Source organism: Pelodiscus sinensis, chromosome 27, assembly GCF_049634645.1.
Source record: "Pelodiscus sinensis isolate JC-2024 chromosome 27, ASM4963464v1, whole genome shotgun sequence".
Taxonomy (NCBI): Eukaryota; Metazoa; Chordata; order Testudines; family Trionychidae; genus Pelodiscus; species Pelodiscus sinensis.
Window position 1 is genome coordinate 2,640,517 of NC_134737.1, and position 26,111 is coordinate 2,666,627.

The 26,111-nt window shown below is 44.8% G+C and overlaps 1 protein-coding gene across 1 annotated transcript in view; it reads left to right on the forward strand.

Moving 5' to 3' along the window:
* The first annotated feature begins 4,920 nt into the window (after nucleotides 1-4,920).
* KCND3 (potassium voltage-gated channel subfamily D member 3) overlaps nucleotides 4,921-26,111 on the forward strand; it is a 247,524-nt gene continuing 226,333 nt past the window's right edge. The window contains exons 1-2 of the mRNA XM_075910074.1: nucleotides 4,921-7,686; nucleotides 11,398-12,582. Of these exons, the coding sequence (XP_075766189.1) occupies nucleotides 11,474-12,582 (1,109 nt within the window). The 5' untranslated portion in view covers nucleotides 4,921-7,686; nucleotides 11,398-11,473. The remainder of the gene's footprint in view (nucleotides 7,687-11,397; nucleotides 12,583-26,111) is intronic.

The following is a 26,111-nucleotide window of genomic DNA, read 5'->3' on the forward strand; positions in this document are numbered from 1 at the left end:
ATAAGTTTTGTTGTGTGTACTGAGGCATGTGTCTAAGTGCACCACAAGGAGAAACAAAAAACCAAGCTGTGGGTGCTCTGTTTGTCAGCTGGATGGCACCTGAATCACTCCTGAGTGCACAGCTTACAGGGAACACTGGTAGTCAGCTACAGAAGATACAGAAAGTCCTGCTTTACTTAGAACACAAGACAGCCAAGGGTTAATTTTGGGCAGCCCAACGCACACATACAGGGGTTTTAGCTTAAAGGTAAGAAGCCTGATTCTCCTCTCACTCACTATTGCACTGAAATAACTCCATTGGCTTCGGGGAAGTTATCTGATTTGCAATGCAGCTCAAAAAGGAGAATCAGGCTTGCTGTAGTGATAACAAAGGAATTGGACCCTCTTTGGATGTGTCAGTTTATCCATCTGTAAAAGGAGTAGAGCAACATGTTGCTACCAACTAGGAGGTTCATAAAGTTTAATTCACTGATACATCTGAAGTGCTTGAGAGCCACAGATGAAAGATACTGTAAAATGGGAAAATCTTCATGATCCGGAGGGCTTTGTTCTGATCCTAATAACACCCTCAGGGGCAGACCTGGAAAAACTCCCCTGGAGCGAGTGGTGTTACTGTGAGCACCTACAGCTCCCATTGACTTCTTTGGTGAGTGCGCTGCTCAACCCGCACTTCTGAATATCAGCCTAGAGGAGATGAATGCGCCCACTAAAGTCATCCTGTTTTGCACACAAAACTCTCCTATCGTGAAGGGCGTGATTGAAGAAAACACATGATGGGGAAAACAGAGCTGTGTCTACACAGCTTTCTAGAAAGCATCAGTTAAGTCACACTCTGTGCGAATGCCATTGTCTCTCAAGCATACATGCAGCCCCTTTCCTTGGTCTGCTAACTGATCCTCTGCCACCCTTATTTCAGCCAGCCCACCAATCTGCTTCATAACAGCCTTTTGCTTCCTGCTCACCCTGGCTTTGTTTTCCATTAAGACTTTTTTTAGCTTCCTCACCATACACACTGTCCTATAGATAATCAGGAATGTTGCTAACGCTGGGGCCTTGTTACTTAAATGTCGGGACGTTGATGAGGTGGAGTATGGTCAATTAAGCACAATCCCTGTTGAGATGTTGCAATCGGGCATCGTGGCTAGCCAGGGTTTTTTACTTCTCTTGCTGAATGAAAAGAAATCAAGGAAGCATGTGGCAAAGTACCCAGGGAAGAAAAGAATATTGGGTTGAAAAAGCCGCAACACATCCCTAGCAATGCAGAGCACAATAAATCAAAGCATTGATCCAGAATCACTACTGCCCTTCTAGGGTCAGCTCTCCATGCTCTCATGGGTGATAGCTTCTTGAATTGTTAAGGTCAGTGGAGCAGAAAAACCTGCAGCTGCTGGCTGGGTAGCAGGGCTTCTGTACACCATCCCCGGCGTTCTCCTGACTCCGTTTGAAAGCAAGTGGCAGAATGCAGTGGTCCACAGGGGGTTTGTTTCAAGTTGGAAAATATACAAGTGTATGGGGGGAAAGTTGATGTGCTGTACATTGGAGACAGCCCCAAACCGAACTCTCCAAACTCAAAGCACTTGTAGATAGTAGTGAAATTCAGATTGAGATATGATCTGGACTATGAACCTTAGGATGTGCTTCTGCCTAAATGAGAAGTAGGGAACCTACCTCCAGCTTGCCAGGATCCAGCCCCTGAGACTTAGGGCTCCCCTCCAGGACTGGAGAGCTCCTGCCCCCTCCTGTCCAGACCCCACACTTCCACTCCACTCCTGCACTGCACCTTCCGCCCAGCCCCCCTATTCCTAGCCTGCTTCTGCACCCTACAACCCTCCCAGGACCACCAACCCCCAACCCACTCCTGCCCCCTCCCTTCCACCCCACACCCCAAGCCTCCTTCCTGGCAGCTCCCTCCCACACACTGAACTCCTCATTTTGGCCTCACCCCAGAGCCTAAGGGAGCCCACAAAATCTACAAGCCCTGGTCCCTCTTGGCTCTGTTGTGTGAGGGGAATGTGGGGATTGTCTGTCTGCTCCTCAGTCAATGGATGCTTTTTTGTTTCCCACCTTTGTGTGCCCCCCAACTGATTTTTCTGTTGGTCAGCAGCCCCTGACCCAAATGCTTCTTCAAATGCCTCTTGGGTTTATAGAGGGAGGGGAACCACTCAGGAGCCACAATGCTGCTGTCTCTCAGCACTTTTGAGGTGGGACTTCCCATGGTCTGTATCCACAGTAGGTTGGGAGCAAGGGGTGGCAGCCACAAATATCTTGTCAGGGCAGCAGCATAGAGGACAGTGCTACCTGGCAGCACTGTACGCCTGGGTTTCAGGCCCGCCTGGCCTTCTAACTAGTAGTACTGAGTGACTCTGTCAGCATGTTAATAATAAATATTCAGGCAAAAAGAAGACCTGAAATGTCACAAGGGCAGAAATACTGGCACTTTTCACTCTCGTAGGGTGCTATTGCTCCATATGCAGAAAAAACCCATTTGGCATGCAGTGAAACATGTATCATTTGCCAAGCTTTTGTAATGCATCCCTGCCATTTTTCTAGATGCCACAAACAGCCTGACTACCATGACTGTGAAACTCATTCCATAATCCAGAGCCACTTCCACCACACACAAACAAACCCAGTGTTATATGGTAACAAATGGAAAGCTAAAAACAGCTCAACTGATTAAACAAGCTCACACTTCCACCCTAAACACAGCATCCCCCAGAAGGTACAGGTTGAACCTCTTTAATCTGGTACTCCCTGGTCCAGCAACTTCCATGGTCTGGCATGACTTTAGTTGGCTAGATGTTCACTTATCCAGGGTGTGGCCAAGTTTTCTGTGGTCCCCTAAAGTTTGTTTACAGCCACCCGTCCTGGCGTTCAGTGTTCTGTGCTGTGATTTAGCTCTAATGTACCCTGAAATGTCTTCTAAGAGCCCAGTAAGCAGTGGAAGTGTTGGTGATGCTGCTAGACAATATTGACCTCCCGTGGTCCAGCAAATTATCTGGTTCAGCACCAGCCAGGTCCCGAGGGTGCCGGACTGGAGAGGTTCGAGCTGTACAAATGAAGATCAGTTGTATCCCCACCATGGAATTTCATACACACAGCTCATATTTGAAATTCTTCTTTTAAAGTTTGCAGTCCTTTTAAATTATAGGTTTTATGGGGCATGGATTGGTATTTGATACAGACTGCATGGTTCCTATCACAAGGGGGCCCATATCTGGTTGAGGGTTAAAGAATAGTAAATGTGGCAATGCCTGATGCATGGAATACAGCTTGACAGCTCTGAGGCATGGTAACCCAAAGGAAGGGCTAGAGAACCTCACAATGTACTCATAGCAGCTAGCTTCCTATTACTCCACTGTTTCCATCCCAAGTAGTTTTGTACTTTGTTGTCAACTTAATCACAAAGACATAACCTACAGACAGTATGTATTTCTTAACACCTTGATCAGGGGCTGAATGTTGTCAGTTCTAGGCTACTGCCTTAGCAGCGATAAAATATATATAGTAGCTAGACATACAAGTCAGCAAATTATTTAACTCCTCATTCTGCTGTGCCTAAGGCATGAAGACATTTTATGGGAATGAAAAATAGGTCTTATTACATTTATTGGACAAATGATAGAAATTGCTCCTGGCTTTCCTTCATGTATTTACATTTAGTAGCCAGGATGGGTGTTTACATATCATAATGAGAAAAGAGTTATATGGAGAATGGATAGATAGTTCTACTCCCTGAATTACAAATAGGAAGATATAGTCCTGGTGGGTGAGATCATATCTTTTATTAAACCAACTTTTGTTGGTGAGACAAGTGTTCAAGCTCCAGAGTTCAAGCCTGTCTGCTTCACCAAGAGAGGTTGGTCCAATGAAAGATATATCCCTTCTCCATCTTGTGTCTCTCATATTCTGGGACCAACACAGCTTCCACAACACTGCAAACGGCAAAGTAGATTGATAGTTCTGCTCCTGAATTACAAACACCACACCCTTGTTCAGAACCTTAATGTGGTATAGATCAACTGACTGATCCATCGATCAATCAGCCGTACTTGTGTCCTGTATCTTTCATCAAAGGATCTCATTGCAGTTTGCAAACACTTAAAAATTCTCACACTATACCATTTTGGTCAATATAAATTAGTTTCCATCAATAAAATGGATATAATAAGGAACTTTAAGAAACTTAGCTGAGGTCTGAAAGGACTCCATGACAGAACCAGACATACATTTAAACAGCCATGCCTTCCAAGCTCCTCTGAGCACTAGACTACAAGGCTTTGTCTACACTATGAATTTTTTTGGCAGAAAATATGCTAATGAAGTCACAACTTATGCTGATGAGTCTCTAATTAGCATATTTTCTGCCAGAAAAAACTCGGAGTGTAGACACAGCCCAGCTGTTTAGATTGCAAGAACTGACTCCATAGTTTAACTCAAATGCATGATGCTTCCTTAATCTACCCAGACTTTTTTCACAAGATTGGATCTGAGCAGGGATTGGCAGAGTTTATAGGGCACAATCATTCTACAATGCTACAATATTATAGCAAGATGTAATAAAACCAGCTTTATTGCTATAACTGTCATTGCAGAGTGCTTACACAGCATGGGCTTGAAGTCAATGCAATATTTACATGCAGAAGTAATATACAGGATAGTGCCTAATGCAAAGAATAGGGAACAGAAATACACAATGGAAACACAGCCTATAAATACAGAACAAAACTGCAGACTAACCAGGCAAGCTACAGTCAATATCAGTATTAAAAGTCAGTGAGTGTTTCAGGTTATTTCACTGAGACTATCTAATGTTTTAGTGTTTTGATGATTCTACTATTCATTTAAAGAATAAAGACAAACCATCCATAAAGATTTAGCAAAACATATAGTAAATACAGTGGGATCTTGGGACAGGATCCTGTTTAAGTTGTATTCTGTAGCTCACTTAGTAAGGTAGCTAGATAGAGGTACAGGACTAATCTCTCAACCTTTCGAAAGCTTTTGTATAGCAAAGTAGTTCTGGAGTTATTCTTGAGGAGATGACATATGTACTATTTTGAGACACAACAAATAATTATAACAATGATTTTGACCCAATGGGTAAACATTTTCTCAGAAGGACAGAGCTTGAAATCCTTTGCAGTTTTTTTTTCTTTTCATTCTCAAAATGCTTTTCAAAACACTAGGTAAATAATCGCTCATTCATTCATTCACTCAAACTTTCCCCCACCCTTGTGGGGTGGATAAATATTATTATGCTCATTTCCTTTTAGTAAGTGTAATGGAGAGCATAGGTAGGTATGTATGTAGATAGGGAGAGAGGGAGGGGAGGTGGAATGGAAAGAAAGAAAGAATCCAGATTTTTTTTTCACAGATTGATTTGCAGCTAGCTTACTTTTGACTTTCATTTTCTATTTCAACATACAAAATTGGGAGCATTAGAATGAGCTCCCAAATTAGCTTTTTAATAGAAATTGAAAGTTAAAAGGGGGCCGAGTCATGGGGGAAAAGCTATTGAAAACCACAGCCAGGCCACAGCTGGTAGAGAGGGAGACTACCGCGTGAAGGAACAAGAGAGAGGAGAAGAGATGGGAAGTTTTATATAAAGATGACATTGTAAACCGCAACACAATCATTCAAAGCAGGAGGAATCTCACTGTCTTTATTTGCCAACTTTCGGCTAGGCACCTGCTGGTGCACAAAGATGCATAGAAACAAACATTTTAAGAGTTTTTGACAACATTTAGCGAGGATAGATCCAGGACACCTCACTGTGCTGAAATGGGTAGTCGTTGAACACAATTGTTTCTAGTCTTAGGTCTTGTGTTTCATATTAAAAGCAGCAATTAATAATCTCCCTAGAACAACTTCTTTGGTCTGTGGATACTAAACTTACTGAGCGCCTCTTTTGAAGTGTCCCAAAACGAGGACCCAAACAAAGGGAGGCAGATAAAATCACGAGTCTCTTTGGAAAATGTAGGCCCCCCGAAGGGCGCTTCTTTCTCCTCAATTCCGCGTTTCTTTCTCTTTGGTGCCACTCGCCCGCGGCTCACACGATTCCTCTGCGGACGCGTATAAAACCCGGCAGGCGCGGTGTGGCACCACCAGGCTGTTCGAGGGGGCATTCCCGACGGCGCCCTGGCATGCTGCCCACCCGCGGCTCTAGCAGGCTCGGGGTGACCCCGGGTGTGTGTGTGTGGGGGGGGGGGGGGGGGCTGGCAGGAGCATCCCACCGGGGCTACTCCGGGGACCGCGCTCCGCCAAGCGCCGAGGGAGCTGTCCGCCGCGGCGTGGTGCTGAAAGCGCCCGGGCGGGCGAGGCTGGGGGGACGGCGCCACCTGCCTGCGGAGGGGAGCCGCGGCGCTCGGCTCGGGCGGAGCAGGGAAGACACCTGAGCGTCCTCCAGCTCCCCAGGCTCCCGACTGCCGCTGTGCCTGCCCCCCAGCGCACACACGCCGCCCGCTGCCCCATGTCCCCAGCGGCTGGATGGCAGCGCTAGCTCCCCGCGGCCACCCGAGGTGGAGAGTCCGGCCGCGCAAGGCAGCCCAGGCGGGGAGGGACAGGCCTGCCCGCCGGGACGGGAGGGGACAGCGCTTCCCAACCTGCCCCCCGGTTCCCTGATGCCGCCAGAGAAAGAGCCCGCTGGGCGCCCGGGTCCTCCCCTGGCTCTGCCGGGGGGCGCGCTCTGATGTGGGCTGGTTTGGTCTCTTTTTGCCCCCCAGGCTGTGGCCACGCAGCTCAGCCCCGCCGCTCGACTGGAAGACCCTTGCCGCCGCCGGAGGAGACGCCGCACCCGGACCGAGCTGCCGGGCTCTTCTCTTGCCCGTACGTACCCGGCCAGCCTCGGAGAAGTCCCCACCTCTTCGTGCAGGGCGGCCTCGGGGCAGGGCCAGAGGGTCTGGGTGCAGAGAGGGGATTTCACCAGGCCAGAAGGAGAAGGGGCTGGGCAAAGCGCTTCCGTCCAACTTCTGTCCATTTTCAAAGGGGCGGGGGCTGCCACGGGAGAGAGATGGGGTCGTCCCGTCCCCCACCGAGAGGCGGTGGAGAGGAGAGTCTATGTTCTCTGCCGGAGAGAGGGAGGGGGGCAGGCGGGTCTGGTAGCAAAGCTCTCGCAGGGGACGGGAAAGTTCCTTCACACCCCCTCGACACGGGGCCCATTAGCATGCTGTGTCAGGGCTGGCGTGTGTTTAATGACTCCATTTGCTGGTGTCTCTCGGTGAGCTCACACCGCCTCTCTCCAGCATCTTGTTTTACAGCCTGCTTCTCTGGGGGGCGGGGGGGAGAAGAGGGAGGGGGACTCCCAGCTCCGTCCATCATCCCTGCTCCATCCGAGAGCGCGGAGTCTGCAGCAGCTGGGGGACCCTTTGCAGCTGGAGGAGGCAGCAGGAGCAAAGCTGGGCTTGAAGGACGACGGGGTGGGGGTGGGGAGAGAAACCTCCTCAAACCAAGCGGCTCGGGGGCAGGGAGGGAGCGAGCGCCTCGCCCCCCCTCGGCAGCAGTAAGGCAGAAGCGGTTCAGTCATTCCTAGCTACTTTCCCGGCGCTCTCTGATTACTCCCGCCTGCGTTGAGATAGAGACTGGAAAGGCAGAAAGCACCGCAGCCTGAGGATCGGGGCCCCCGCCCCCGCCCCCGCCCCCTAGAGCTACCCCTGCTTCTGGGGGCTGGGAGCGTTTCCCTGCAAGGTAAGCCATGGCTGCGAGCCGGCAAGGGGGGGCGGGCTGCTGGTTTCGGCGGGGGGGGGGGACGTTCCCCTGCGTTTATTCCCAGCCTGTTGCAGTGGCTTTCCGGGCGTTCGCTGGCTGTAAACAGCAGGCGGGCAGGCGTGCTAGCGGTCGGGGCTGGGGCCGCTCCGAGAGGATGCTGAGGCTGGGAGGGGGCCGCTGTCGCAGTTCAAACGCGCTGAGCCCGACCCCCAGAAAAAGGATTTCTCACGAGGGAAAGAGCCGGTGCCGCGCCTCTCCTTCGCTCCCCTCGGTCCTGGCTGGTCCTGCAACTCACCGCGCACGGCTCATTTCGGGCAAGTTACCCTGCTTCTGGAAGACCCACCGGGAGACCTGCCGGGCGCTCTCCCCGCCGGAGGCCCAGCCGCGTCTCATAAGATTGACATGGCTGGCAGCAATAATTAAGAGGAGAAATCCTTGGTTAGTTCCCCGCCCTGAGCCTGGCCACAAATAAACTTGTTCTTCGCTATGCTCTGTGGTTGGGGGAATGAAAACGCTCAGCACAGGTAGCCCTGGCGCAAAGGATCCGAGAGAGAGCAGGCAACGGTAATTTTAGAGCACGAAAGAGGATCTGCTGCCCGTTGCGCTCATAGAGTTTGGGTGGCAAGGGCAGTAAGGGACCCGGGGAAAACGAAGTCTGGCTACTTCCAGACTGGTGCCAGCATCTCAAGACAAAAGAGTCAAAACCTCTTAGCAGGGGCCCAAGCGTTTCTAAATCCCACCATCCTACTTTTTAATAATAGCAGTAAATGAGCTGTTTGAAGGTGCTACTAGACTATATCTTGTTTAAGTTTTTGAAATAAACATGTAACATATATGCATGTACTTGTCTCAACACTGTAAATATGTCTGTATATAAAATACGGAATGGCTTATGTGCATGTGTTTCTCTTCAAACATAGCTATGGATTATGCAAAATATTTCTACCAACCCCTTGTTTGCTATTGTAAGAAAAAACCCCACCAGAACCTCAGAGCAGATCAAGCTGCTAGTAAATCCTCTGTTTTAGATCTTAGCACTAAGGGTTTGGTGTGTTCAGTTCACAAAGTAAGATATACACATCCACTTACTTCCAGTGGTGGGGACTATTGCAGATTTTCAAAACACTGCCATTGCTTAGCCATGAACATGCTACACCTTCTCCCCTGCTGATAAGCGCACCAGCTCACCTCCCTTCCCATTTACGCATAGGCACACACTCCCTTCTCCCGAACAACTGGTTACAAACACTTGTTTTTCCAATCGTTAAAAAACTTAATCACTTTGTATTTGTGATAAACAGTGACAGTGCTGCTGCTGTAAAGCAACTGGAAAAATCAACCCTGAGCACATGCACTAGGAACTTTTAACTTCATGTGCTGAAGAGTCCCCTGAGAGACAGTAATTGAGTAATGAACTTTTATGGACAGGATACACAGCCAGCACTCGTGTGTTTTAATTTCTTGGCCCGTTCAGGTCTTAGAAGAAATTTGAAACTTCCCTCACAGTCAACATAGGACTTTTTTTTAAAAGTGGTTTTAATATGTATAATCCAGTACTAAGGGATCTGTGTTGTCTTAAAACTATTTAAGCATGAATACTGCCTTTGGTTACGCAGTGAGATGTGCTGGAACTCTCCCCCAGAGATGCCTAATGTATAAAACCACGCACTGCTACTTGTAAAAACCCAGAGGTTTTCAGTACATTTCCAGCCAGGCCCAGGGGGATGAGCTCAGGGTCATTATGATCTTTTCTAGTTAAAATACCATACAGACCCAATCTTTGAATTATAAAGGATAGGTCAAGGGAATCTGTAGTCAAGATCATAGTTACTGACCACATTTAACACAGCTGGGTAATGAATTAAGGTGTTTCAATCTTGCAGGATGGTACTAGCTTAGAACTACTCCGAGGGCCACACTTCAGTTTTATTTTCCCATCAAAATCCATTTCTGCCAGAGATGGAAAAGGACAGCATTGCCAGATGGGTTCTTTTAAACATTAGATCTCACATCAATAGATAAAGTTGATACTATTATGCTGTGCCAGTTCTGGGACAATATAGGAGTCCAATACACCAAAGTATGAATGTCACCCTTCAACCATGCTTCCTTATTCTTTAAAAAAATTATCTAAGGCATGCATCAAATACTGACAAACTCCGCCCAATAAAATCATGTGGGAGATGGCTTCTTGTACTACTGCTGTACTGACAGTAGCATCAGTGTACACATCCTAATTGTCAAACTGCTTATGGCACTAGAAAGATGTGTACCCTGGGGTTAGAATCACAATCGTACAGCATGATGCTGCATATTAAAATGATGGATGTTAAGGCTCACTACAGGAGAAAAGCATTTTCTAGGATCAGTTTAGTGAGTGGTTTCACCACAGGTTGGTTTTACACTTTTTCCATTCAAAATTGTGAGGACCTGCTGATCAATAATGGTGCAGACCTAGTAACTGGAAAACTATGCACAGAATTAAGATACATCATACTAGAATTACCACAGATCTAACTGCCTTTGGTAGCCACAGGGCAAGACATGGCAATGAGGGTATTTCCAGTGACTTAATGGACTGTGGGTAGGTCTATTTTAATGGCATTTTTCACCAAGTATTTGGGAATGCCAAAAACATTAAGTGAAAGCACACACAATTTTTTTTAAAGTTACATAAAAGGCTGGATTACAGAACTGCACAAGAAAATTCTGGACCAGACTCACAGCTGCCATAAATCAGTAGTTGCATTGACTTCAGCAGAACTTTGTCAGTTTACAGAAATGGAGGATTCCAAAGGTTGGGATATTTTCTACTACTAGATAGGTCTTTAATGGCAATTATAGTAAACATACTCCACCGTTTCATTCAAAGACTTTTGTCTTCAGTAGACAGTCAAGGTAACATTCTGGTAAAAGAACAGTGATGTTTGATTGGAATGATGCTCTTCTCTTCCTTGATTCGATAGTTAATATTTTAGGGGTAAGGATAGGGTGTGCGTATAGAAAAAGACTTCACATAGGAGCAATGCACTCGTGCCCTGTAGAGTTTGAATTTTCCTCTTGCTCTTTGGAATAGTGTAATATTTCACTAACATAAAACCTGTCTCAAGCAGCCACCCATGGGACCAGTATCCAGTCTGTAGCACTGCAGAGATTGCCAACCAAAGGTTGAACAAAATTGTACTGCAAATGAAGATTTTAATGTGTTTGAGGGTTACCAACTGGTGGTGTACTTCGTGCAAGTTTCACTATACTTCCAGTTTGTTATTGGTTACTAGAAGTCTAATGTACCAGAAGTCTACTCAGGGACTTCATTAATAAGTAATTCCACTGGGTGGACTCCCAGCATTTCTGTTACAGTTCTTTCTTGACAGCTGTAGTGATGAACAGAAACAGATTACACCTGTGGAATCATGGATTAGTCTTGTTTGTAGGGAAACAAAATCTAAATTAGTGTGTTTATGCTGCTTTAATACTTTTAATGAGGAATCATTTGCTATTCAAAACTTCAATCCATAATGATGCCACAACCTTCCCCCATTAATCATCATATGCATCTTTTAGTCTTTATTCTCCTTAGTTCCTTGGTTGTCAGAAGCTCCCCTAGATGAACTTATCCAAGTTGTGACGACAGCAGAGAAGGCAAAGCCTCCCTCATTGACTTTGTTGTTTTTATATTTTATTTTTTAGATGGACCTGATCTGATTCCAGACTCATTTTAGAAGCAGCCAAACGGTCTTCTCCTGTACCAAGACCTGGAGCCATCATGGCAGCAGGGGTAGCAGCATGGTTGCCCTTTGCCCGGGCAGCGGCCATAGGATGGATGCCAGTGGCCAACTGCCCTATGCCATTGGCCCCCACCGACAAAAATAAGAGACAGGATGAGCTGATCATTCTGAATGTGAGCGGGAGGCGCTTCCAGACCTGGAGGACTACACTGGAAAGGTACCCGGACACACTCCTGGGCAGCACTGAGAAAGAGTTCTTCTTCAATGAAGACACCAAGGAATACTTTTTTGACCGGGACCCTGAAGTCTTTAGGGCCATCTTAAACTTTTATAGAACTGGAAAGCTGCATTATCCAAGGTACGAGTGCATCTCTGCCTATGATGAGGAGCTCGCCTTCTATGGGATCCTTCCTGAAATCATTGGGGACTGCTGCTATGAAGAGTACAAAGATAGGAAGCGGGAAAATGCTGAGCGGCTGATGGATGATAATGACTCTGAAAACAACCCAGAAGGGTCTATGCCATCTCTGAACCTCCGGGAGACCATGTGGAGAGCCTTTGAGAACCCCCACACCAGCACCTTAGCCTTAGTGTTCTACTATGTCACTGGTTTCTTTATTGCAGTCTCAGTGATCACTAATGTGGTAGAAACCGTTCCGTGTGGCACAGTGCCTGGGAACAAGGAGCTTCCATGTGGGGAGAGGTATGCTGTGGCTTTCTTCTGCTTGGACACAGCTTGCGTGATGATTTTCACTGTTGAGTACCTTTTGAGGCTCTTTGCGGCCCCAAGTCGCTACAGGTTCATCAGGAGCGTGATGAGCATCATCGACGTGGTCGCAATCATGCCATACTACATTGGCTTGGTGATGACGAACAATGAGGATGTCAGCGGAGCCTTTGTGACACTAAGGGTTTTCAGGGTTTTCAGGATTTTCAAGTTCTCCCGCCATTCCCAAGGTTTAAGAATCTTGGGCTATACGCTGAAGAGCTGTGCCTCGGAGCTTGGCTTTCTTCTGTTTTCCCTCACTATGGCCATCATCATCTTTGCTACTGTGATGTTTTATGCAGAGAAAGGGTCTTCAGCCAGCAAATTCACCAGCATCCCAGCTTCTTTTTGGTACACTATTGTAACCATGACAACCCTTGGGTAAGTATTGCATTTTCTTTTATTAGTCAACAGGCAACCTCATTTGGATTTTGGTTTAGAGAAGTGAATTAGTGGTTTCTTTGGTATTTGGGGAGGCTAAGGTGGGCCTGATTCTCCTCTCCCAGGCCCATCCTGTCAGCATCTGCACCGGTGCAAAGTGATTGCACTTAAACCCACTGGGAAAAATACTTTGCACAAGTGCAGATTAGGGTACGAGAAGCAAGGCTGTGGAGAATCAGGCCCTGGTGTTATGGTCCGGTAGCTTTGTACTCTCTCTGCAAAGATGTGTGTCAATGCCAGGTGAAGAGCAGTTGAGAGCCAGGACCTATGTTTTGTTCAGACACATTTGTCCAACGTATAGATTTACATAAAATCATTGGAATGTATTTTGTCTTTTCGCAACATTAACATTGACTATAAATACTGACTGCTTGCCAAGTGAGCATGACAGGTTTGCTAACTCAATCAGACATTGCAGATAATCATTTTACTGAAAGTGTTTGGTGATCTACAGGACGGTTTGTCATTAACTCAACAGGAAATGCTCTTTGCTGTGTCTACTTGTAAGCTTAATAATCATAAAAATAATGCTATGGCAGTTGCAATATGCAAGGTGCAAATATGATATAATGACAAGCACAGGAAATAAAGCCCAGAGAATCCTTCTTCCTGTTTAATTTCTCTCCTGTTGATAGTACAGCTGTTTCTGCCAAGGTTATAGATTTGTGTTTCTGCTGCTCAGAACAGAAACCTTCATAAATGGAAATGAATAGCTAAATCCCCTGACAAGATTATACCCAATAAAGTAAGCTTTGTAGGTTGGTACTTCAAGGAGCTAAAGTTGCATAAACTAAAGTAATCTCTTTTCATAATTCACACTTGGATACCAAGTTTGCACGTACTTAGGGAGACGTTTCCTTTTGAAGAGTTCAGAGTTTTTATATTTGGCCTTAGAATTTTTATGGTCTGGTGAGCAGGTTTCTCACTGAACTGCTTTCACTTATAAACACTCCCCTTTGCCAACAGCACTTTTAAATTAAGGTAATTCAGCTGTCAGGAAAGCACGGAACATGAGAATTGTAAATTCTGGATCCCATCCTTCCCCCAGCCCCATAAAGTGAAGAATGCAAGACATCTGCAGATTGAATGATGCCTGAGGAACCCAAGTAGACTTCTTCCCCTTTGAGGACTACTGTAGTCAGTATGGATGTACCCATAGAACTCCCAGGGTGTGATCGCAGCTAGTGAAGCTATTTGAGCTGACTCAGGCCAGGTCTACTCTGACAGAGAAAAATCAATGCAAGATAGTTCATTTAGCTGGAGTTGTGTCTGGCTGGAGTTGACATCTTGTACCAGTTTTCTGGGGCAGCCTCAAAGCAGGGAGGTCAATGAGAGAAATGCTCCCATCAACTTCCCTTACTCCTCATGACTGCAAGGAGTACCAGCACTGATGGGGGCACCCTCAGCATTCAATTTAGCAGTTCTTCACTAGACCAACTAATCCAACCCCAGATAACCGATCACCAAAGCATCTTGTAGCCCAGAGAGGTGGCCTTAATCCTCCTTAGCTTAGGTACTGGAGCAAAGCCAGAGCAACATGGGTTCCACTGAGGGCTATGCAAGCCCACCCTGCACCCTAAGTAATTGCTTATAACGAGCTCATGCTGATGTCTGGGGTGCTGTTATCTTCACTGCTCTTCATGGGCTACCTAGAGTACATCTACACAAGCTGCAGTCAGATCCTCAGGCCAAAATGTCAAAGGTGACACGTTAGACCCTGCAATCTGTACTTCAGTATCTAAATAAAAGTGGCCTGGTGTTTGCTTCTGAGTATCCCTCCATTGATTTCAATCTTCAAAGTATTCAATTTAGAATACTTCAGTATAGATTTAGGAGCGTAACTTGCAGCTCCCAATTCTGAAGTGGACTTTTATATTCTATTCTGTTGCATTTCTTACACAGCTCTTCTCCATAGTATCCAAGTACATTCTAGAACCATGGTAAGTCATCTTGTTTAAGTCAGGAGCATGCAGCACTTTAAGACTAACAAGATGATTTATTAAGTGATGAGCTTTCGTGGGCCAGCTCATCACCTAATAAACCATCTTGTTAGTCTTTAAAGTGCTGCTTAGTCCTGTCTTTTGTTTCAGCTACACCAGACTAACACGGCTACATCTCTATTACGGTTTAAATTTCTTCTCTTGTCCTGCTCCCAAGAATTGTGTGCAGGGGATGTTGTGGTTTGGAATTTTTAGAATTCCACACAGATGTATGTATTTGTTTGGGTGAAGCTTGGCAAAGTGTCAGACACAGAGTTTGGCAACTAAACAAACTAGGATAAAATTTGCATACAAGGCTTCGTAGTACAAATAGGCCTTTGTTCATCTGAATGAAATGGTCTCTTGCATGTGGCACCTTTTCATTTTGCATATAATGCTAGTTAAAACAGGCTGTTTCAGAATACTGAGTGTTCTCCATCTATGGTAATCATAGAAATTATGGCTGAATGAGTGCTTTAAACGGACTGACAAGAATAAAAAAATTACAGAGAATGAAATGGGACTTGCTTAAATAGATCATCCCCACTAAAATTTACCAACAGGAGCTGTCTGTAAAACTACTACTAAAGAAATAAAACAAACCTCTATGATTGTTGGGTTTTGGGTGGATTTGAATTGAAATAGCTTGTGGTAGCACCAACTATTAATATCATCATAATAATCTAACTAAAAGAGTTATGTCGTGTCTTAAGACCAAAACAGGAGGTGCTAACTTAAGGATAATCCTGGGTGCCCACTCACCCCATCATCTTGTTATTAATTTGGTATTTAAGACCCAACAACCTCTGTTGTGCTACAGTTGCTTGGCTGGGTCTTGGATAGAAAGAAAGGAATCATGCCTCTGTAGCTAAGAGCAACTTTCCCCCAAGGCAGGCTGTACAGAACTCCTCATGGACCAGCTACAGGAAGCCACCTTTGGCTCATTTAGGGGTGTGGCTTGCAGGATGAATATACACCAAGGTCTGGAACAAGACCAGAGCCCTTGCATGCATGAGCTCCGCTGTCTGGCCAGCAAATGGCAGGCGCAAACATTGCTGCACAGCTGTTACATGCACACAGTGCAGTTAGAGATAAATCTTCAGGTTTCTGTTTATTTCTACCTTCCGCACTGAAACTGACTGAGATTACACATTCCAGCTCCCCATCGCTGATAAAAACAGAAGGGAGCTTCAGCTCCTTTTTGGAATCTGGTGCAATGTTGTTGCCTGCCAGTGTTCCCTAGGCTTCTTTTGCTGTAACAAGGGGCCTCCTCTAGTTTCTATCTACTTGAACCATGGGGAAGAGAGTGTCAGTTTCCAATACCACTTAACGTAAGAACAGCCGTACTGGGTCAGACCAAAGGTCTGCCGACAGTGGCCAGCACCAGGTGCCCCAGAGAGTGGACCGAAGACAATGATCAAGAGATTTGTCTCCTACCATCCTTCTCCAGCCTCTGACAAACAAACAGAGGCCAGGGACACCAATTTTATTCCCTGGCTAATAGCCTTTTATGGACCTAACCTCCATGAAATTATCTAGCTTCTCTTTAAACTGTGTTATAGTCCTAGCCTTCACAGCCTCCTCTGGCAAGGAGTTCCACAGGTTGACTGTGCGCTGTGTGAAGAACTTTCTTTTATTAGTTTTAAACCTGCTACCCATTAATTTCATTTGGTGTCCTCTAGTTCTTCTGTTATGGGAACTAATAAATAACTTTTCTTTATCCGCCCTCTCCACACCACTCATGATTTTATAGACCTCTATCATATCCCCCCTCACTCTCCTCTTTTCTAAACTGAAAAGTTCCAGTCTCTTTAGCCTCTCCTCATATGGGACCCGTTCCAAACCCCTAATCATTTTAGTTGCCCTTTTCTGAACCCTTTCCAAGGCCAAAATTTCTTTTTTGAGGTGAGACCACATCTGTACACAGTATTCAAGATGTGGGCGTACCATAGTTTTATACAGGGGCAGTAAGATATTCTGGGTCTTATTTTCTATCCCTTTCTGAACAATTCCTAGCATCCTATTTGCCTTTTTGACCGCCGCTGCACACTGTGTGGAAGTTTTCAGAGAACTGTCCACGATAACTCCAAGATCTCTTTCCTGATTTGTCGTAGCTAAATTAGCCCCCATCGTACTGTACGTATAGTTGGGGTTATTTTTCCCGATGTGCATTACTTTACACTTATCCACATGAAATTTCATTTGCCATTTTGTTGCCCAAACACTCAGTTTGGTGAGATCTTTTTGGAGTCCCTCAGTCTGCTTCTGTCTTGACTATCCTAAACAGTTTGGTATCATCCGCAAACGTTACCACTTCACTGTTTACCCCTTTCTCCAGATCATTTATGAATAAGTTGAAAAGGATTGGTCCCAGGACTGACCCTTGGGGTACACCACTAGTTACCCCTCTCCATTCTGAAAATTTACCATTTACTCCTACCCTTTGTTTCCTGTCTTTTAACCAGTTCTCAATCCAAGAAAGGACCTTCCCTCTTATCCCATGGCAATGTAATTTACACAAGAGCCTTTGGTGAGGGACCTTGTCGAAGGCTTTCTGAAAAATCTAAGTATGCTATATCTACTGGATCCCCCTAGACCGCATATTTGTTAACCCCTTCAAAGAACTCTGAGTTTAGTAAGACATGATTTCCCTTTACAGAAACCATGCTGACTTTTGTCCAACAAATTATGTTCTTCTACATGCCTCACAATTTTATTCTTTACTATTGTTTCGACTAATTTGCCCGGTACTGAAGTTAGACTTACTGGTCTAATTGCCAGGATCGCCTCTAGAGCCCTTTTTAAATATTGGTGTCACATTGGCTACCTTCCAGTCCTTAAGTATGGAAACCGATTTAAAGGATAGGTTACAAACCAGAGATAATAGTTCTGCAATTTCCCATTTGAGTTCTTTTAGAACCCATGGGTGAATGCCATCCGGTCCCAGAGATTTTTTAACATTAAGTTTTTCTATTTGTTCCAAAACCTCCTCTAATGATACTTCAATCCAGGACAGTTCCTCAGATTCGTCACCCAGAAAGGACGGTATAGATTTGGGAATCTCCCTAACATCCTCAGCCATGAAGACTGAAGCAAAGCAATCATTTAGTTTATCCGCAACAGCTTTATCGTCCTTGATTTCTCCTTGTATCTCGATCTAGGGGACCCACAGGTTTTTTTTTTTTTTTAGCAGGCTTCCTACTTCTAATGTACTTAAACATTTTGTTATTTCTTTGAGTTTTTGACTAGCTGTTCCTCAATCTTTTTTTGCTTTTCTTATTACATTTTTACACTTGATTTGACAGTGTTGATGTTCCTTTCTATTTATCTCACTAGGATTGGACTTCCACATCTTAAAAAAGATGCCTTTTTGTCCCTCACTGCTGCTTTTAGATGGTGGTTAAGCCACGGTGACTATTTTTTAGGTCTCTTGCTATGTTTTTTAATTTGGGGTATACATTTAAGTTGGGCCTCTATTATGGTGTCTTGAAAAAGTTTCCATGCAGCTTGCAGGGATTTAGCTCTAGTCACTGTGCCTTTTAATTTCCGTTTAACTAACCTCCTCATTTTTGTGAAATTCCCCTTTTTGAAATTAAGTTCCAGAGTGCTAGACTGCTGAGGTGTTCTTCCCACCACAGGAATATTGAATGTATTATATTACGGTCACTATTCCCAAGTGGTCCTGTAATGGTTCTCCCCTGACCTGATCCTGCGCTCCACTCAGGACTAAATCGAGAATTGCCTCTCGCCTTGTGGGTTCCTGTACCAGCTGCTCCAAGAAGCAGTCATTGAAGACATTGAGAAGTTTTATCTGCTTCTCTTCCTGAGGTGACATGTACCCAGTCAATATGGGGATAATTAAAATCCCCCATTATTATAGAGTTCTTTATTTTGGTAGCCTCTCTAATCTCTCTCAGCATTTCAATGTCAGTATCGCTGTCCTGGTCAGGTGGTCGGTAATATATCCTTACTGCTAATTTCTTATTATTGGAGCATGGAATTACTATCCATAGCGATTCTATTGAGCATATTGATTTAATATTTTTATTTCATTTGATTCTACATTATCTTTCACATACAGTGCCACTCCGCCACCCACACGGCCTGCTCTATCCTTCCTATATATTTTATATCCCGGTATGATTGTCCCCCACAGATTTTCCTCATTCCACCAGGTTTCAGTGCCTATTATGCCAATCTCCTCCTTTAATATGAGGCGCTTTAGTTCACCTATCTTATTAGTCAGACTCCTAGTATTTGTGTAGAAGCACTTAAATAAGCAGTGGCAAATTTTTAGTTTGCCCTTCCCTGATGCATTGGATTCTTTTATGTGTTTATCTGCTCTGGCCCTGCTCTGGTTTGTCCTCTCCCCTCCTCTTTCTGACTACAGCTTAGAGAATCTTTATCAATGGATTCTCCTCTAAGATGTCTCCATCTGATTTACGTGCATTTCCACACCAATTGGCTTTCCTCCATCTCTTAGTTTAAAAACTGCTGTACAGCCTTTTTAATGTTCAGTGCCAGCAGTCTGGTTCCACCCTGGTTTAGGTGGAGCCCATCTTTCCTGTATAGGCTCTCCCTCTCCCAAAAGTGTCCCCAGTTCCTAATAAATCTAAACCCCTCCTCCCTACACCATCGTCTCATCCATGCATTGAGACTCTGAAGCTCTGCCTGCCTACCTGGCCCTGCGCATGGAACTGGAAGCATTTCACGTCATAATGTAAACCTCTGATTGCTGCTACTTAGACGACGTCTAGTCAACACTTCCTTGCGGGAAAAAGCCACAAGTGTCTCAATTTAGGAGCCTCACTTGGGATCCCAAATGCCATTCAGCACCCAATTCGGCCAATCCTATCCATATTTATTCAATTGCTGCTATGCACCCCTGTGAGGCTGGGACACAGCTTCCTTAATTTATTCTACTACAGTAAGGTTGGCTTTTTGGGAGGGTGGGAATAGAATAACCCAGTTCTCAGCTAGGAGATTAATGCTATTAAGATGGAATGATATTGATAATATGCATGCCTATAATTTGAACAGCTTTCAGGCTGTTTTAAGTTGCCTCCACCTAGTGACGCCATTCCAATAGCCACATAGTGTAGTTATGGGGCTGTCCTAGCCATATCCTCCACACTGGCTAGAGAGAGGGGGTTCTGTTCCACTGGAGAATCCATATATATTGAAGTGAACATCCAGGAGATTGAAGACAGCTTGCATAGCATCTGGATGCCTCTCCCCTTACAGCACCCCAAGATCTGAGATCCAGGCTACAGGTTTGAGTTCTTGAAGTTCAAAGTGATGAGACTATTTAGACAAGAATAAACAGCCCTACTGGGGCAGGCCAAAGGGCCATCTAATCCAGTATCTGGTTTCTGACAGTCGCCAGTTCCAGGTCCTTCAGTGGGAATGAGAATAGGGAATCTTCAACTGATCCATCCTCTATTGCCTGTTCTCAGCCTCTGACAAAGGTGAGGGACACCTTCCTGCCCATCCTAGCTAATAGCCATTGATTTTTAAGGAAGTGCAGGAACACATGGGGAATTTGCTTTGCCCTTGTTTTTGGTTTACATTTCTTTTTATTTCCTGCCATTGCTGCAGCTGAACAATGCAAGGCCTCTGAGGATTTCACTTTCCCAGGTGAACTGAAGTTGGGAGTCATTTGGCTCTGCTGGAATGAACTTGTTACTAACTAGTGCATTTGCAATTCCCTACCTAAGTGATGTTGCCAAAGATTCCAGGCAATACATGTGGCAGGATATGCCAGAATTTGCCCACCTCAGTGTGGTGCCAATTAGCTTCTTGCCTCTGAACAGCGCTCAGCTTTTATAAACATTTTACAATTATTTGCTCAGTTGCATTTAAAATTCTAATTAACATTTGAAATAGGTTTGGACCAGAAGAAGTCAGGTGTGTTTAAAAAGAATTAGTAAAGGAAAAACCCCTCTTTTTTGCACGTTTAATCTGGGCAAATGAGTAATTTCTCCATCTTGAAAACTCATTGTTAACAAATTCATTTATAAATGGAATTTAGACTATGCAAGATAATGTTCCTCGTGTTAGTAAAACGTTCAACAATAAAGCTCACTGCGGACGAATAGGAAGGTTTAGTTAAACCCAACCAAAGCATTGTCACATTCTAGTTGATGAGCATTAATACTACTGAAGAAAGATGCGCCACTATACACCTGCTAGGATCTTACACCTCTTTTCAGCCTTTCGTGAAGCCCTTGATAATGAAGAGGTAGAAACGCCATCCTTGCCCCTCCTCTACCCCCTAAAGACAGCTGTTACATTCACAGGACTGATTCTCTGCTCAGATACACCTGTTTTATGCTTATGTAACTCCATAGACTTGAGTGGAGTGATGAGGATTTGAACCGCAAAATAAGTTCAAGGGTATAACTTTTTAATTTCCTGGCTGCTGTTACTGAATGCTTCATGTGCATCACACCCACCATGAAGTGGGCTCACAGACAAAGGGCAGAAAAGTCCGATGTCTCATTTCATCTGTCCTCCTGCCCATCAGAAGCCACCACCACCCACACACCCAGCACAACCCCCAGAATTACAAAGCATGACACACCTCAAGGGAATAAAGTCTTGTGCACCATGGGCAGAGAGTAGGGGGCACAGAAGTCTAATGCCCATGGCTCCTACAGAAGCAGGGAATGAATTTAATTAGCTACCCCAAGATGATCCTAGCAAGTGACTTATGCTACTTGCTGGAGAGGAAGGTGAGCCTTCTCCTATCTGGCCAAGTCTCTGCTAGGGCAACTTCAGATAAAATTCCTTCCTGGCCCCAGATTTAGTGTTCACACTGAGCAGGAGAGCAAGACCCAAAAGCTAAGCTCTTGAGAAAGAATTCTCAGTGCCACCTCAGAACACTGGCCTGCCCAGTGTCTCCTATCTAGCAATGGCCACATCACATACTTCAGAGGAAGGAGATTTTAAAAGATTACATGGGGGGAGGGAGAAGGAAGGTCCCTTCCTGACCCCTGCAGGTGATTTACACAGGAGCTCCATCATGAAATGAATCAGATGGTTTACCCCACAGCTTCCACTGGTGGCTATGTCAGAACTTAACTTCAGGGGTCAGCAGTGGTCTTCTCGTTTCCAACCTACAGGTTTTCATTCTAGGTATCCCCCAGATGACATGTTCCCACTGGGACAATGCATCCAACAGGAGTTGGATACAATGCTTATTCATGAAATCAATGGGAGTTTTCCATTGATTGCACTGGACTTTGGATCAGGTCCTCCGGGTTTTGTCTATGTTACTGGGCTTCCCTTGAAAGCTATGGAAGTGGTGGGATGTTAATACATGAACCCTCTGTACTCCAGGGCTATGTCTAGACTGGCATGATTTTGCGGAAATAACGGAAAAGTTTTCCTGTTAAAAGTATTTCCGCAAAAGAGCATCTAGATTGGCAAGGATGCTTTTGTGCAAAAGCATCCGTGGCCAGTCTAGACGCGATTTTGCGCAATAAAGCCCCAATCGCCGTTTTAGCCATCAGGGCTTTTTTGCGCAAAACAATTCTTCCCTGTCTACACTGGCCCTCTTGTGCAAGAATACTTGCACAAGAGGGCTTTTTCCCCCAAGCGGGAGTGTGAAAGTATTTGCACAAGAAGCACTGATTTTGTACATTACAAAGTCAGTGTTCTTGTGCAAATTCAAGCGGCCAGTGTAGACAGCTGGCAAGTTTTTGCGCAAAAGCAGCCACTTTTGCACAAAATCTTGCCAGTCTAGACGCACCCCAGGTGATCCCAAACTGAGAACACCTACGGGATGGACTCTGGCAGGTGGAGGAGGAAGCAGATCTGTGCACTGCCCCTCTTCCTTCCAGATCAGACTTTTCCCCACCACTCCCATTGCAAGAGGGGGCAGTGCCTGGAAACTCAGAGCCATGTGTGCCCCTGGGAGTGGGGCACCAGGTAAGCACCCCATCCACCTCATACCTAGCCCCCTCACTGCCCTGGCAAATTCTGTAATCCAGAACACCCCGTTTCCCAGGGCTGCTGGATCCAAGAGACTCAAGTGACTGAAATACACATGGTAAAAACAAACCACCAAATTATCCTCTCATTGCAGGGGTATTGAGTGAAACAGAACAAATAGTACTTTGGGGGGGTATTATTTTTCCATCTGATGCCAGGTTTTGAGGACTCCAGGATGGCTCACATGCTTCTTTGAATAGCAAGTAAATTTAAAACACTGCCACAGTTACAAGCGCAGTTTGCATGCAGCAGGGAAGAAAAACAAAAGGAATCAAATTATACTGACCTGCATCCCTCTGCTGTGCTCATCAGCCTTGGTTTAAGAGAGGCTGTTTTTAATTTCGCATGATTTTAATTTCACTCAGGAGGTTTTGTAATGAAAGTGTTATTCTTGGGTGCATCTTCAATCAGTCTGAGTTACAGAAACAACTATTCAAAATTAATTCCAAATCAGCTACCCACTTCATGCAGAAACTCTCCATGGGCAGCTGACAGCAACCTCACTCTTTCCCCACCCTTTCATCAAGCACCAATAACAAACAGCATTGTCCCAGCCCTGCCTCTTTTCAGCACAAGATGCTGACCTAGACCATCTACCTCCACAATGGCATCACAATGCTACAGGCAGAGTTCTGGCTCCTTAGTAGTAGTATTCAGAGACAAGCCTCCTCTTTAGTTGCTGGCTAAAGTATTGCAGTGCAATATCCTGGCAGTTTTTGATCTATATTCAAGCATTTTAGTTGCGTTTTTGTGTTAGCCGCATGTTATTTACTTTTAAGTAGAATTCTATTTGATTGGAGATGACACCGTGGGTACAGTCCCATTTCATGGGATTTTAAGTAGACCTGAGCAGTTTTCATCCAAAACAGTATTTTTTTCAGGTTAAGTTTGTTTTTTAAAGCTATGCAGTGAAGACAGCAATTTTCCTTCAAAGCAGAGATCCTGAATGTGCATCAAAATGTTTTTATTGATGTTAATCCATATGGAGCCAATTGGATACAGTTTGAGTGATTAGTGCAAATAAATCCATGCCCCAGCCTGCATTCTGTTCTATGCTAATAGGCTATGTCTACATTAGCAAAATTTTGCGCATATATTTAATGCAAGAGTTTTTGCATTAAAGTATTTGTGCAAGAGAGCGTCTACACGGGCATGTGCTTTTGCACAAGAGACATGCTTTTGTGCAAAAACATCCATGCCAGTGTAAACGCTGTCGTGCGCAAGAAAGCTCTGATGGCCATTTTAACCATCAGGCTCTCTTGCGCAAGAAATTCATCTTGCCTGTCTACACTGGCCTCTTGTGCAAGAACAGTTGCACAAGAGGACTTATTCCTGAGTGGGAGCGTTATAGTTCTTGTGCAAGAAGAACTGATTCCACACATTAGAACGTCAGTGTTCTTGCGCAAGAACTCCCCACCAGTGTAGAAAGGTGGCATGTTTTTGTGCAAAAGCGCGTGCTTTTGTGCAAAATCATGCCAATGTAGACACAGCCCTAGAGTTTTAGACTGCACACATCATCCTGGTATCTGCAAGCTTTGCCTAGGCAGGGAATATGAGTTGGAATTTTCTAAGTGGTCACCGTGAGCACAAGTCTCAATGGGAAGTCAATGCATCTACCTGCCATGGTGATGCTGGAAATCCTAACCCCTAGCTCCAAATGAAAGTTAGTTGATTGTCTCAAGACACTGAAAATCTTAAGTATGGTGGGAGAAAAGATCTGCATCATAGAATACTAGAACTGGAAGAGTCCAGTCTGCTGCCCTCCCAACAGGATCAAGCACCATCTAGATCAATGTTTCTCAACCAGTAGTATGAGTACCTTTAGGAGTACTTGAGAGAAGTCTGGGGGGTATGTCCACACAACTGAAATTTGGAGAAAACTGAATTTTTGTTTTAAGTTTTACAGAGCTTTATATTTGTACTTTACACCCCAAAATTTCATCACCTGCCCAGCTACGATTAAGTTGTTTTAACAAATAGATTACATGATAGGAAAAAATGTGTTTCTGAAAATTGTAGGTATTAATGGTACTTATTTATATTTTTTAAAAGAGGTACTTTATTAAAAAAAGGTTGAGAAACACAGATCTAGATCATCCCTGATAGATGTCTATCTAACCTGCTTTTCATAGACTTTAAGGTCAGAAGGGACCATTATGATCATCTAGTCTGACCCCCTGCACAGTTCAGGCCACAGAATCTCAACCACCCCTCTTAGAATAATCCTCTCACCTATATCAAAGATATTGAAGCATTCAAATACTTTGAAGGACCCAACATGCAGAGAGTCCTTCAGCTGTGATCTGTGCCCAATGCTACAGAGGAAGGCGAAAAACCTCCAGGGCCTCTGCCAATCTACCCTGGAGGAAAATTCCTTCCCGACCCAGTGATGGAGATTCCACAATCTCCCTAGGCAATTTATTCCAGTGTTTGACCACCCTGACAAGCAGCAAGTTTCCTGTTGTCCAGCCAGAACCGCCCTTGCTGCAGTAGAAGCCCATTGCTTCTGCCTAAGATTTTCTGTGAATATAAAGCAAATTTGCTTCAGTTGTCATTAACATTTGTCTTTCATTAACATTGAAGTGGAGCCAAAGAAACCAACATTTTCAAGTGACATGTATGAGGACTCGTGCCAAAGGTGCTTGTGTAATCAGTTTTACAAGGTGCTGCGCATTGATTGCCATCAATGAGGATACTCATGTACCTGGATAAGGATGATAGGCGTAAATAGAATAGCTAGCATAGATTATCAAAAACAAATAGTGCAAACTAAACTTAATTTCCTTTTGACAGGGTTACTTGCTTAGTGGACAAGGGGGAAGCAATAGTTGTAATATCTTGATTATACTAAGGTTTGTGGTACCATCCTAAATGACACTCAAAAGCCAACTAGGGAAACATGGTATAGAGGAAATTACAAGTGGAACCTCTTTAGTCTGACACTCTGGTGTGGCAACATCCATGGTTCAACATGTTAGTTAGCTGGATGTCCACTTATAGGTGTAGCCAAGTTTCCCGTGGTCCTATAAAGTTTGTTTGCAGCCATTAGTTCTGGCTCCCAGTGTTCTGTGTTATTTAGCTCTAATTTACCCCCAAATGTCTTTTAAGAGCCCAGCAAGTAGTGGAAGTGTTGGTAATGCCGCTAGACAATACTGACCCCACAAATTCTCTGGTTTGGCACCAGTTAAGTCCTAAAGGTGCTGAACTAGAGAGGTTCAATGTATACTATTGGGTGAGTGCACAACTAATTGAAAGACTGTTAAAAGTAGTTATCACTGGTTTTCTGTCCAAATGGGAGTGTATCTAGTGGAGCCCCGTACTGGATCTAGTACGAATGGAAAAAATATTGAACGATGACTTGGATAATGGAGTACGTTTATAAAGTGGGGTCATGTGCACAAGGGGGGTGGCTCTGCAAGCATGCTAGAGGACAGGATTAGAGTTTATGAACTTCCAGTGTCCTTTCCACCCCTACCTTTCTATGGTCCGGTGCTA